At 35.4% G+C, this 14,963-nt stretch overlaps 1 protein-coding gene across 1 annotated transcript in view; it reads right to left on the reverse strand.

Annotated features, from left to right (window-relative positions):
* The window catches only part of PPP1R1C (protein phosphatase 1 regulatory inhibitor subunit 1C), a 116,528-nt gene extending 114,729 nt beyond the window's left edge, over positions 1-1,799 (reverse strand). Inside the window, exon 1 of the mRNA XM_004768944.3 lies at positions 1,300-1,799. Within this exon, the coding sequence (XP_004769001.1) occupies positions 1,300-1,380 (81 nt within the window). The 5' untranslated portion in view covers positions 1,381-1,799. The remainder of the gene's footprint in view (positions 1-1,299) is intronic.
* Between the last annotated feature and the right edge of the window lie 13,164 nt (positions 1,800-14,963).

Below are 14,963 nucleotides of genomic sequence, written 5' to 3' on the forward strand. Positions count from 1 at the left end.
GTTTTAATGGCTCTCTTGGAACCCCATAATGATGATGCCTTTAAGATCCATTATCGTTATTTCTAAACAGGTTAAGAGAAGCTCAGAAAACTTAAAATTTCTAGCAGGTTAAATTTAACAACATGAGCTCTTCATTTCAATTAATATAAGCTTTTCTTATTTTCTAGTAACATCTTTAGGACAAATAAAGAATGAGTATGGATTTTAGGAGAGTAATTCATTTAAAATTAATAGGTTTGATATGGGATTTGTTTTTCTTACTTTAAGAATTACAGGAGCATATTATGATTAGACTTTCTAAGGTATTCTTGATTTCTTAAATATATAGGTAAATTCTTAAAATACATGTCAGTAGGATAGAGGATAAAAATTTGCCAATGACATTTTGTCCAGGACAGAACTGATGTCCCATTCAACATAAATACATGAAGTCTATCATGTTTATTTGGCCTTGTCTGAGAGAATCTATTTCAGATTATCAAAACATCCTAGAAAGTTATGAGTCTCAGACTGAGTAATTATTTTTAAGACTTCATATAAAATATTTGGAAGAGAATTCAATGATAATTTAGGTTGTAAGAAATTAATGAATTAGAATGATGACCCTGTAATTTTTTTCTGCTTTTGCCTCCCTGCTGTTGTAATTTTACCACAAATGGTCTCTTAAGTGGTTCCATTGCATCAGGAGTCTAAGTAAATCTGAATATGAAAGGTGATACAGATGTAAAATAATTCTACATAAAAGAGATAGAGAGATAGAAATACAGAAATATAGATAAATTAGACATAGAAAAGGATACCAGGAAATGTTTAATACTATTTTAATATCTGCATAAAATGTCTTTTAAATTATACATACCATCTACAAAGTCTATCATATATTACACATACTTATAATTACTCCTTTGAATATATGATGAAAAACATTATAAAATATTAACCCTATAATCTGAAATTATTCCAAGGTTTAATGTTTTCATTGTTAAATGAATCTTTTTAATTTCATAAATAATGAAAAACAAACAGGTTTTTGGATCCAAATCTAAATCACTAATATACTCATTTTTTTTCTCTAATGGGTGTTAATTTTTTATCACATGAAGTGGTACATTTTTGCCAATAGGTCCCTCAATGCAACTCAAATACAAGTGCCATATGGAAACCAACTTATTTCTCAATCATATATCTTGGAAAGTCACAAAGTCAAACAAATTCAAGGTAGAGAAGCTTTCAATTAATAAGAATGTATGTCTGTATTACCTTATATACAGGAATTGCTCCCCACCCAATTTCACCTACCTGCTCTGCCGCTTCAGGTGCAATCTGACTCTGGAATAAAGGCACAGCAAATTGTATCTTTTTGGGACTGTTGGGCTCCATGATAATGACGAGAATTAGAGACTGGAAGAGCTCAGAAGGACTAGCCCCAGGTGGTGTCCAGGATGTGTTTCCTCAGGCACACTCCACCCAGCCACACAGGGCCCTTTGTAATAAATAGCTGTAATTCCAGAGGAGCAAGTGAAGATGCCGAGGTCTGAGTAAATCCCTTCTTCAACTCCACAGTGATGCCTGGCTTGCCTGTTCCTCCACCAATCTCTTGGAACCTCTCAGCACAATACAGAAAGGAACAATAAGCTAATTGTGTGCTTCTTCACTAATACACATGCCAAGGATTCACTCAGCAGCTAATTGAAAATGCAATGCTAGCCTTGAAGGACCTGCTGCCCTGGGATTTGAAAGAAAGGCTCTATCCACTGTACATTACTAACCGGCTGCTCAAAAGTGCAATGTAAGCTCCCTCTGAGTATTGCAGGGATGGGCCATTCATTATTGATGAACATAAAGCAGGAAGTTTTTAGAGTTGGGGGCAGGGTTTGGTATGAAATAATTTCATTTCTCTTGTAGCGACTTTTAAGTCAGACACCTTTGCCATTTCACATTCAGCCACCAAATTGATGAATGGCCACAGAAGATAAGTTGCAACCAATAATATCAGATATATTTATGCTGTGAGATCTGGTTAGGTAAAACTGACCATGGGAAGCAGAGCATTTGTGGTATAGTAAGGAGACTGCTGCCATGAACCGAGCAGATTTTAGTTCAAGTCCCATCTCTACCATTAACAAGTTCTGTGTCCTCAAGCAAATTGCAGACTGTGTCTAGGCCCCAATATCTTCATCAGAAAAAGGATGGGATTGGACTTGGTGACCTTTAAGCTCCTGTTCTGTTCCAGCATTCTGTAATTGTAGTTCACAGTTTTCATTAGAGTGGAAAGTATTGGACAGCTAAATTTAGCAAACAGCTTGAAAGTCACTGCTGCTGTAATGACCTCTATTTCATTTCCTGGTGGAGCCAGTTATATCCTCTGATTCGGAAGTATACAGAAGTGACTAGAAAACATCAGTGAAACCTAATGATATCCAACATTGTGGTTTATTATCAGTAGTGGAGATGTGTGTACAGTAAAGAACTTGAAAAAAAAGCATAAAAAAAGGGTTATCTCCAGAATGATAGAGGATGATGGCCATACTGGCTAGTGGTGAAGGAGGGAGACAGTGGCTGGATCTCCACACTGTTAATATCCAAGGGGAGGCAACAGCAGACTCAAATGGCCTTCCTGCATTCAGCTCCTTTTGGGAAGGAAGCCTGAAAATGAAGCTGTTTCATGAGAGAAAGAACTTGAGTGCTCTGCTTTCTTATTTGAAAGACTTTGTTTGAAGAATACTAGGTTTTTGATATGTTTTTAGATTCATAGAATGTATTTAGATATTGAATATTGTTCCAGGTTTTTACAAATGAGGTTTTCTGTCTTTTGTTTAAATTCTGAGTCCACACCAGGAATCCATCTTAGTGATTTAAGTATACAATGTTCTGTTGAAAGAATATGGAAAGTAATATGCATTATTCAAGTAGTTTTCTATACCCACTAGGGGAAAAGCAAATGAAGATGTGGATGTGAAAGCACTTTCAGTTGGAGAACAGTGCTGACCAGCAAGACATCTTGTGATGTGCTCATCCTTATAGTGTTGAAAGGAAACTTAAAAATTACATTTTGTGTAACATTTTATAAAAGTCCCAGCATGAAACCTGAATCAGTATCATTAATGTAGTAACTTTTCTGAATATTTCCTCAAATTACACAAAAGAAAAACAAGACAGTATTTCTAGTGAGTAATCAATCCAAAAGTTTGCTTAGTGTAGTAATTTAGAGCATGTACTTGACAGCCTTGAGTTCAAACCTCAGTTCTGCTACTAACTCAGTTTATCAACTTGGCGGTAAAAGAACTTTCTTCCTGGGAGGTTTAGATGAATTAATTTCTTATAAGAGTTCATTATAAGGGCAGTACATAATAACTACTCAGTAAAAGATAACTATTATTTTTCTTTAAACTAGACTTTTCAAAAGGCTTGAAGATATATATTTTATCTGAATTAATAGGAAACCCTGCCTGTTTGGAATAATTTGATACCAGTTAGAACACTGGTTGATAAAGTGCAATTCCAGTACACATTATGGTATAAATAGCAATAAAATCATTCTCATTTACTAATTGCCCTATTTTGAATAGTTTGACCAGAAATTGTATCATTAAAGAACTTTCTAGACCCTTTAAATTTCTTCTTCACTGTATGAACTCTTGTGCATCATTCAGACTCAGCTGAGTTTTGTAGCCTCTAAGTAGATTTTATGGATTTACTTCTATCCACAGAGGGTTGAGACTACTCACCTTTTCTGTGTTTCCAAAGTACCCAACATACTTCTACTTGGTATAATAATTACCAGTTTGTCTTTTCTGTTTAGCATTTTGCAATGTCACCCATTCACATGATGCATATTTATTGAATAGATAGTGCATCTATTCTATGCCAGACCTTTTGCTATGGCACTGGAAGAAAAATTGTGTTAGAAGATGTTTGAGGTCTTTTCCAAGCTAAATTGTTATTCCAAGAATCAGTTAAATGCAACTTAAATTTGAAATAATCAGACATTTTAATGTGCTTACATGAGCAATATGGTTATACTAAATATCATGTGTACATTTTTTCCTTCCTTATTTTCATTAGAGAAAATAATAATAGCGAACACTTACATAACATTTACCCTGTGCCTGGTGCTGTTTTAAGTGCTTTATCTGTATTAATTTATTTAATATTCATAATAACCCTTTGAGGTAAATACTAATGCTATCCTCATTTTTAATTTACAATGAAGAAAACCAAAGAATTTAGGTAATTTGCCCAAGGTTATCCAGCTAATATGTGGCAGAAACAGGATTCAAATGCTAGTGGTTTTGCCTAAAGCCTAGCCTTTAATTAGATGGCTACTATCACATAAGGGCCTACAGAGAAGTTGGTGGAGGTACCAGAACCTACAATGGTTAGATGTTCTAACCATTCGAGTTCCATGGTAAAAGATCTTAAGATGAAGTAGCATATGAATAAAAGGAAAGAAGGTAGTAGAATACTAGTTAACCAGGAAGATCTTACAGCAAGTTAGATATCAGAATAAAATGGAGACTCTAGAGCTGTTAAGTCACCAAGCTGACGTGAAAGAAGGAAGTTTTATTTTTCTCTTTTTTTTTCTTTCTCTATCATTAAAGATTAAAAATATCTCTGGAATAAGCAATAAATATAGTCTCTCTTCAAGGTAAGTGATACTGTGAATAAACAAGGTAATACATTAGGAGAACAGTTCAGTAGGCCTTCCTGATTTTACTTTATAACTGACCCTATTTTCCACAATTCTTCAGGACTTCCCTACAGACTACACTTTACCCTACAGCCAGCCTTTCTGTGGCCTCTCCTACTTTCTGGGGAAACTTTCCTGCCTTCCCTCCTTTTATCCAAATTGGATTCATCCTCTAATCCCACTTCTTAGTAAGTCACCCTCAGATTCTCCAGATAAGATGCATTGCTCTTTTTGTTCCTCTCCTGGTATTTAATCATATGTAGTTTTGTATTATTCTATAACATAACACATAACTTATGTGTTCCTTCAGCCTCTCTTCCTAGACTGGAATTCCTTTTCTATCTTATCCTAAACATATACAGAACAAATCTAAGGTTGGCCATCTAGTCTTACCAAATAATTCCAGTTAGGCATCAACTATCTGATATTGTCAGGAAACAAGGTTTTTCTGTATACTGAATATCAAGAGATACTATTTTGTTTAACATTTGGTTGGCTAGTTGAATATCACTGAAATAAAAGCAAATATTTATTAAACATATTTTTAAATACGTAGGATTACATTAAATGCTGAAAATACCATAATGAACAAAAGCAGATAACATGATAGTGTTTAGATGCATATCTGTTGAAAACATTTCTAACCCGAATGCAATGGTTTTCAATCAACACTCTGATGATGGAGATATATTTGACATGCATTTCCTTTCATGATTCCTCCTTCATTTTTAACTATAACTTCATTTCTTTCATTAAAGAAAACCTATCATAATGCAAACAAGAATGACATTATTATTAGGATTATGTAGAATAATCTCAGTTATCTTTAATAGAAATAGTTGGAGAATTCTGAAACTTGCAATATTAATATCAACAAATTACTAGTAAAGCACCCATACCTAACTGAGACAAATAGGTGTATCTGTAAAATGTGGTCGAAAACCACTAATCTAAATGAAGTGGACCACTATCTCCCAGTACCTATTGAAATTAAATTTCTCCCAGGGAAATCATTAATCAAATGAATTCCTTTAGAACAGCTTCTAAGTTCATCCATTTTAATTTATTTTATTTTGTTTTTTAAAAGATTTTATTTATTGAGAGGGAGAGAGCAAGCACGAGGAGGGGCAGTGGGGGAGGGAGAGAAAGACTCTTAAGAGGGCTCTACACTGAGCACAGAGCCCAATCTGGGGCTCAATCTCATCATCCTGAGATCATGACCTGAGCTAAAATTAAGAGCTGGATGCTCAACTGACTGAGCCACCCAGTCACCCCAATGCCATTTTAAATCTTACATTTTTTTTTTCAAATTCTATACTTATAAGATGACTTCTTAGTCTAAGCTCACTATTTTATAATCTTACAATAAAATCTGAACCCCCAACAGTACTTAAGTATAAACGTGTACTTGAAATCACTCTTAATGCTTAAAGGCTGACATCATTGATTCATTCATTAATTTATTTAGTGCTTGCCATCTTCCTTAAAATTGTTCCTTAATTGCTTTATGATGGCATGTTTTTGTCTTCACTTTAACAATTTTGATTTATTCTAGGATTCCCATATCAATTAATGCAGTGTTTATTTGTTGAATTGAAGAATTACTACTATGTTATACAAATGCTCAAGGTTTTTTTTCCTCTTAAGTATGGATATGTCATTTTGTTTAATGTATAATATTTTCCTGGGTCATCACTCAATCATTTCATCTTTATCCTTGTTGAGACAGGTTCACTAAAGAAAGTCAGAAACCCATGAAGGGTTTTCAATAGGTCCATATCAGCCATGAGACTAGAAGAAGCTCGACTCAGAGAGTGGGAACCCTAGGGATTTATAGAGTTGGGCCTCCTTTGAGGGACCCAAGGCACTATGCAACTTTGTGGACAGCTGTCATGGGAAAGCAATTCACTAGATACCTTAGGCAAAGGAACTTCATGGGGAGACAGAGTCAATCACAGCCTGATGTCAATCACAGCCAGAGGACTTTTGAAATTTTGGACCCAGTGAACTACAAGGAGACTGTAAGCTCAAGTCCAGCAAAGCCACAGGAATAATGGGAAGAAGAGTTGGAATCCAATCTTACTGTCTCCTTACCCAACAGCTTTTTCCTTTGTTTTGGTAATTTTCACTTTCATTCATTTCCATAGCTTAATTTTAGTCTTTCCCTGCCTTTTATTTGGAGGAGATTATTATTATATGAACTATAGAAATTATAATTCTTAAATCTACATAGAAGTGTATTAGTTATAAAATACTTCCATAAATATCATTCATTCATCCAACAAACATGTATTAAGCATCAAATTCAATGCCAAACCACTGGGATGTGAACAAGATATGGTCCTAACCTTCAAAGAACTTATAGTTAAGAGAAGAAGGCAAAATCCTAAACAAGTGAGCAGCACTGAGCTAAAGATGCTATAATAGAAAGTAGTAATAGGATACAGAAAGGGGGGCACCTGGGTGGTTCAGTGGGTTAAGCCGCTGCCTTCGGCTCGGGTTTCGATCTCAGGGTCCTGGGATCGAGTCCCACATCGGGCTCTCTGCTCAGCGGGGAGCCTGCTTCCCTTCCTCTCTCCTGCTGTGATCTCTCTCTGTCAAATAAATAAATAAAATCTTTAAAAAAAAAAAAAGGATACAGAAAGGGGACCTGGGTAGAAAGGTAATGGGTGATGCTGGGTTACAGAAAGTTTTTGTTTGCCTACATGGCAATTTTTTAAATTGAGATGACATTTTAACACAAATAAAAAGAAAAGATATCCAGATGCTCTTAATAAAATAGAAGGTCTGAAAAGCTGAACTCTCATATCCACAAGATCACAATCAACTCCAGTGTCATAGAGTAACCTTCTGTAAATATGGCAGTGATTTCTATATTGCAAATCACTCTAACACAGTCTATGTGTGGTATTGCTACATAATCCAGCTAGTTTCAGCCAACCCTTGAGCTAGAGGAGAGGAAGATAGGCATGAAAACGTTGTATACCATGCAAAGAAATGTGGGATTTACTGTGAAGGCAACAAGTATAACTAGAGAGATTTAAGTAGGAGAGTGTTATAATTTAACTTGCATCTTAGTGTCTTAGTGTCTGTGTGGAGGATAGATTGGAAGGGGTCGAGCCCCTAGGTTAGAAAATCTGACGATATTATAATTTTCTACTCAAGAGATGACAGAAGCCTTAACTAAAGAAATAGTAGTGAAGATGGAGAGGGAGATGGACGGAATGTAGTTATTTAGTGGAATTGGATGGTGATAGGGGAAGAGAGAAATGGAAGTATGAATCCAAGATTTCACATTCAGCATCTTGGCATATAGGGTATTGCTCATTAATATGTGGGTAGTTGCAACATTCTACATATTCTTCTGCAATGTGCCCTTACTGCTCCCTCATTAAGAGGTGAAGTCAAATTCCTCTGCCCTTGAATCTGCCAGCCTTAGTGTCTTGTCTATAACCAACAGAATACAAAGGAAGTGATGCTGAATGACTGCAGAAGCTAGGTGGTAAATGGACATACTAATTCCACTTAGTTCTCTTGTTAACACTTACTCTCTAGTCCCTCCACCTGGGAATGCTCTGTCTTAGAAACCAGCCAACGTACTGTGAATGATGAAGGATACACGTGAAGGATACATGTAAGCATTCTGGTCATGAGCCCCAAATGTCCTTCTTCAAGTCCTTCTTACCACAGTGCCTGACATATGAGTTAACAGGCCTCCAGAGCATTCTGGTCCCTGCTCAAGTCATCCCAGCTGTTTTGAGTCTTCAGAGCTGATGACATCAGGTTCAAAGAAGCCACTCCTGTTCTGCTTTGTCTGTCTACACTCCAGATGCTACGTCTTGGGACATTTTCTTTCAGAACCCCAGCTGTATGCAGTGAGAAGCCCAAGCCATATGGAGAGGTCATGTATTGACTCCAGTCAGTTGCCTCAGTGAAGAGCAGCCTTTGAATCACTACAGCCATCCCATGAGACACTCAGTGAAGCAGCCTCCAGGTAACTCCAGCCTCTAACCATGAGTTACCTCCAGCTAGTGTGTTCCAACTGAGACCCCAGACATCTTGGAGCAGAGACAAACTATCCTCACTTTATGCTGTCTGAATTCTTGACCTATAAATCTGGGTGTAAGTTGATAGTTGTTTATAGCACTTAAGTTCTGATCAGGGATATATAGTCAAAACTCCATAATCATTGGTGACTTCTAAATTCATTACTATTTTTCTTTTTACAGCTGACCATTAAAAATGTGTGTTTATAACTCAGAAGTGAATTCTGTCTTAATAAAGATATGCATATAAATATATGAGTGATTGTCAAGTAAGGCTTTTTCATGTAGGTCTTAATTTTCATGTTTAAGATTATTTTTGTGTGGAAGTCAATAAATTAATCCAAGCAGTAGGTAGAATGCAAAGAGAAGGAAATCAGGAATTTTGAGAATCCCAAAAGTTAAAGAGAAAAGAAAAGACAGAGTGGAAATGAACAAAAATTAGAGAGATAGAAGATCAGGGAAGAATTGTAACATGGAAAACAAAGTTGAAAACAGTTTATTTAGAAACATCGTAAAAAATAACTGTAGAGAATGTAATTTTGATTGTTCAAAGATATCTGTTGAATTTTAGTAAGTAGGATGAAGGAGAAAGTGGGAGACACATAAGTGAAAACAAAAATTGAAACTACTTTAAAAAGAAACTTGGCAATTAAAGAAAAAGTCTCTTTCAAATGCAGGACCTTGCAGTAGACAGCAAGAGCAAGAATGGGATTTTTAGGGCTGTTTTATAGCTGAACAAGTCTCAAGTAAGTCCTGTGCTGTAAGGAGTTGGCCAATAGAGAAGTTGAACATACAGAAGAGAAAGGGGAGAATTTGTAAAAAGAAATGCAAATATAATTTTTTTTAAGTTGAAGAGAATAAAATGTAGGCAGTTTATTTCAACTCTGCTTCAGATTACACATCTGTTTTCTGTGTTGGAAATACTACTCCAGATTCCTAAATAGGTCAGTTTTCTTTCTAGGAGGTCATGAAATGCACCCTAGGAGGGTGCACTTCTCAACTAAGGAAATGAACGAACAAATAGTCCACTTTTAAAGTTATTTACATTTTATCAATTTCTGATGATACAGTGAGATAAAATGTTATTATTAATAGTATTGTGTTGGGGTTTGAATTTAGAATAACTTCTAAAATTTCACTCCTGATTGTTGGTATGGCTTTCAACAATTAAATTTTTTTCATGGTATATTGTTAACTATAGTTAAGTAAAAAAAAATTTTTTTTCTTAAGTACTATGTGTAATCCAATTCCATTACATATTTATATGGACATATACACATAAACACCACACACATGTAGGCATGTATAAAATACATAATGACATATACATATACACATATTTATATTTTTGTGTGTGATGTTTGGAATAAACTGTTATGTTTCTAGGGGTTTTCTCTGGCTGATGGGATTATAGATCTATCTTTCTCTTTATTGATTTTCTATTTTATATAATGGGCAAGTATTAATTTGGTAATAAAAATTAGCTGTCATAATAACAAAGATAATTTTTAAAATAATACTTTCCTTAAAATGTCTTAATTTTCATGATTATTTTTACAATCTCTTAAATCAGAGAAATTAAAACAGCTTTTTCAAAAAAAACCCATTTTGTCTTTTAATTAAAGATGGATTGCTTTGGATGAAATCATTATTTCTGTAAGCATATTGAATTTGCCTCACCTATTAAATTAAAAGAACACTGTTCTTAATACTCATATTTAGCTTACCCAAAGGACACAAAAATACTGATACAAAGGGGTACATGTACCACAACGTTTATAGCAGCATTATCAACAATAGCCAAATTATGGGAAGAACCCAAATACCCATTGACTGCTGAATGGATAAAGAAGACACAGCACACACACGCACACACACACACACAGGAATATTGCTAAGACATTAAAAAGGATGAAATCTTGCCATTTGCAACAATGTGGATGAAGCTAGAGTGTATTATGCTAAATGAAATAAGTCAGTGAAACAAATACCATATGATTTTACTCATATGTGAATTTAAGAAACAAAACAGATGAACATAGGGGAAGGGTTAAAAAAAAAAGAGAGAGAGAGAAGCAAACCATAAGAGGCTCCTATCTAGAGAGAACTAAGTGAGGGTTGCTGCAGGGGAGAAATGAGGGAGAGGGGCTAAATGGATGATGGGTATTAAGGAGGGCACTTGTGATCAACACTGGGTATTATATGTAAGTGATGAATCACTGTATTCTACTCTAAATTCTACGAAACAGATATTACATTGTATGTTAGCTACAATTTAAATAAAGACACATAAGTGAAAACAAAAATTGAAACTACTTTTAAAAAGAAACTTGGCAATTAAAGAAAAAGTCTCTTTCAAATGCAGGACCTTGCAGTAGACAGCAAGAGTAAGAATGGAATTTTTTTCTTTCTGAAGAAAAGAAAATAGGCAAAAAATAACTCCCCGGCTAATATACTGTCTTCAGCTTAGTTCTTTAAAACATGCTATCAAATGCCTGCTAGAGAGCAATCAACATCAATAACTGCAGATTTTAGATTCATAATTTTTCAAAGCAGGATTTTGTGAGTCACTAAGTGCCTTGTAACTTCCTATGACTGATGCCAGACACAGTCTTGATTGTCATCAAAATTTTAGTCAACTCTTAAATACTTTCATTCATTTTACAGGTGTCAGGAAAAGTATGCTTTTTACTATCTTTATCGAGAGATTGTTTTGAAATAATTGAGGAAGTCAGGAAAATACTTCACTCCTAAGATAGTGAGAAACTTTACTTTAAAAATGTGTAATCTTTCAGGGTGCCTGGGTGGTGCAGTCAATTGAGCGTCCAGCTCTTGGTTTCAGCTCAGGTCATGATCCCAGAAGTTGCGAGATCAAGCTCCATGTCTGGCTTAGAGCAGAGTTTGCTTACGATTCTCTCTCCCTCTTCCTCTGCCCCTCCCCCACCCATGCTCACTCTGTCTCTTTCTCTGTCTCTAAAATAAATAAATCTTAAAAAAAAAAAGAGGTTATGTAATCTTTTAAAGGTATAGTTAATGAATGATCAGGTAGATCCCAGCCAGCTGGGATATAAAAGATATAAAATCTTTTATATATGTATGTATGTGTGTATGTGTGTGTATGTGTGTATACATATATATGTACATATACATACATACACACATATATATATATATAATTCGACCAGAAAACTGGTTCCAGTTTTCTTTCCTTAATGATTTTTTTTAAACCTAAAATTCACTTTATACATTGTATATATAAACCTTGTGTTAGAAATACTTAAGGTGGTATAATTGACTGACTTAAGTTTCATCTCTTATCCCTATATCTTCCTGTCTTGGGTAAAATGCTAATACTTAGGAGATTGCTGAAAAGGCAGATATAGGGAAAATAAGGCTGGAGGGATATGTCTGCATAACCCACAAATTAATTCACCAATCTTCAGAAACAGAAAGCTGATGCAAATAGTAATGGAATTGACAGGCTTCTTAATTTTTTTTTAAAAGAAAATAAGATGTAAATTAAGTATAATGTGATTTCAAAGTTTCAAATACTATAAATGTCAGTGAGACCATGGTATTATATGAATGAATACTATGTTCATGTTGAGTATGTTTTCACTTTTAAAAAATATATTTGTTTAGGCGTGCCTCAGTGGCTCAGTGGGTTAAGCCTCTGCCTTCGGCTCAGGTCACGGTCTCAGGGTCCTGGGATTGAGCCGCGTATTTGGCTCTCTGCTCAGTAGGGAGCCTACTTCCCCCTCTCTCTCTGCCTGCCTGTCTGGTTACTTGTGATCTCTCTCTCTCTCTGCCAAATAAATAAATAAAATCATATATATATATGATATATGATATATGATACATATATATATCATTTATATATATATATATAAGTGTTTAGAACATCTCTGTGAAAGGAAACCCATTGTTTTCTGTGCTCTCAGTTTCAAAGAAAGATCAACTTCAGCAAAATCCCTTTTCTTCTGAATTATACCTCAAGAAATGATTAAGTTGATACTTTAACACTTATCATTTTGCCTTTTTAATTATCAGTATAAAACTTGATAAACACTCTCTTCTGTCTTACTTTTTCTGCACCTATATTCCTACTACCTAATTATTATTTACACATTTAATACTTTGTATATGATCTCTTTGTTCTAACTTCCATTTAAACAAAAATAAATTCTTTTTAAGATGATTATAACTTCTGACTTCATATTGTTGCAATTTAGCGATCTTCTGGTTCTACGTGGACTCTAAAAAGGAACTTGATAGCCGTTCTTGAGTGTTTGCCTATGTTTCCACATGCAATATAGGCTTATTCACATCCACAAATAATCTTAACTAATGGAACATTAAAAAAATAGAATAATTTACTGATTAGGATGAGTCACTTCCAGTAAAAGCAAACCTCTTAGTAAGAACATGAAAGCTATATTAAATATCTGAGGGCGTTTACCATTGTTTCTTGGTCATGTTGGCTTGTAGTGACTGGAAACAGTTGGCCTGTAAATTAGAATTGCTTATTGATCACATTTATTTCATAGCAACCTGTTATGGGGATGATCAGTGCTATCCCATTATCTCTGAGAATTTAAAATATTATAAACCTTTCTTTATGATTCATAACCACTTTGTTTTAAGAGCATATGATTCATTATACTGTTTGTGTCATATATGCATAATGATTTTGGAAGCAAAGAAATCATTCTTGATTCAGAAAGAACATGAAATTTCTAGCAGGTTATAATGTGCTGAGCCTTATTTTTCAGTGCAAATAATGAGTCATGGAGCAAAATGGATGATAAGAGTAGGTAATTAAGAAAGTACAATAAGGAAGTCAACTTAGATCATCATCTGGCCCTGTAGAGGAAAAAAAAAAAAAGAAAAAATCTTATTTTCCAGACACATCTCAGGCCACACACCCTACAACTACTACTGAACAACTTCCCCCCTTTTTTTTTCTTTAAAGATTTTATTTATTTATTTGACAGAAAGAGGAAACTGTGCACAAGTAGACAGAGCAGCAGGTAGAAGGAGAGGGAGAAGCAGGCTCTCCACTGAGCAAGGAGCCCCATGTGGGGCCGCTCGTCCTAGGACCTTGGAATCATGACCTGAGTCTAAGGCACCCGCTTAACTGACGGAGCCACCCAGGTACCCCTACCACTGAACTTCTTACTCTATCTTGAATAACCCAAACCCTTATACAATGCTGCACCCTCTGTACACGTGGATACTTTGTTCAGAACATCCTTCTACCCCATGGGCACCTGGGTGGCTTAGTAGGCTAAGCTTCTGACTCTCAATTTTGGATCAGGTCATGAGCTCGGGGTTGTGAGATCCAGACTGGTGTCAGGATCTGTGCTGAGCTTGGAGCCTGTTTAAGATTCTTTCTTTCCCTCTCCAGCTACCTCTTCCCACACTCCCTCTCCCGACTCTACAAAAAAAAAAAAAAAAAGAATATCCTACACCACATCTCTTACTTGACAGATACCTCTTTCTATAGGACCGTGTTCAAATGTCCCCTCTTCTGAAATGTCTTCCTAGAATCCTCTGGGTTTTCACAAGGCTGGGTTCATATACTGTTTTCTGCTTTATTAAAATCAATTATACTAATAATTAATGTAATAGATAAATAACATTCACTGTCAGCATAAACCCCCAAACAAGAGGCTTATAATGTCCCTTTCCCTAGTCTTTACATAACCTGGAATGGTGAAAGTATCTTTCATTTTTAATTTCAGGAGTTTTTTTTCTTTATATTTTATTTATTTCATATTCTCGGATTATTTGCCCACATTTGTCCTATATCCCACTTCTTCATCTTGGATTCCTTCTCTGTTTTGCTAAACTGTGTTCTTCAGTAATTTTTTTAACAAATAATTCATAGGGGGGCACCTGGGTGGCACAGTGGGTTAAGCCTCTGCCTTTGGTTCAGGTCATGATCTCAGGGTCCTGGGGTCGAGCCCAGCATCCTGCTTTCTCCTCAGCAGGGAGCCTGCTTCTCCCTCTCTCTGCCTGCCTCTCTGCCTACTTGTGCTCTCTGTTTCTCTGTCTCTCTCTGCCAAATAAATAAATAAAATTAAAAAAAAAAAGAAAATGCAACAATTGGCTTAAAAAGAAACAAATAATTCATAGGTAGTAAACTCTCTAAGTCTTTGCATATCTAAAAATGCAAATCTTTATTTTGCCCTCCCCCATGGGGTTTGGCTGGGTAAAGAACTGCA

Source organism: Mustela putorius, unplaced genomic scaffold (assembly GCF_011764305.1).
Source record: "Mustela putorius furo isolate JIRA1106 unplaced genomic scaffold, ASM1176430v1.1 tig00003869_pilon_pilon_pilon, whole genome shotgun sequence".
In the NCBI taxonomy this organism is placed as follows: Eukaryota; Metazoa; Chordata; class Mammalia; order Carnivora; family Mustelidae; genus Mustela; species Mustela putorius.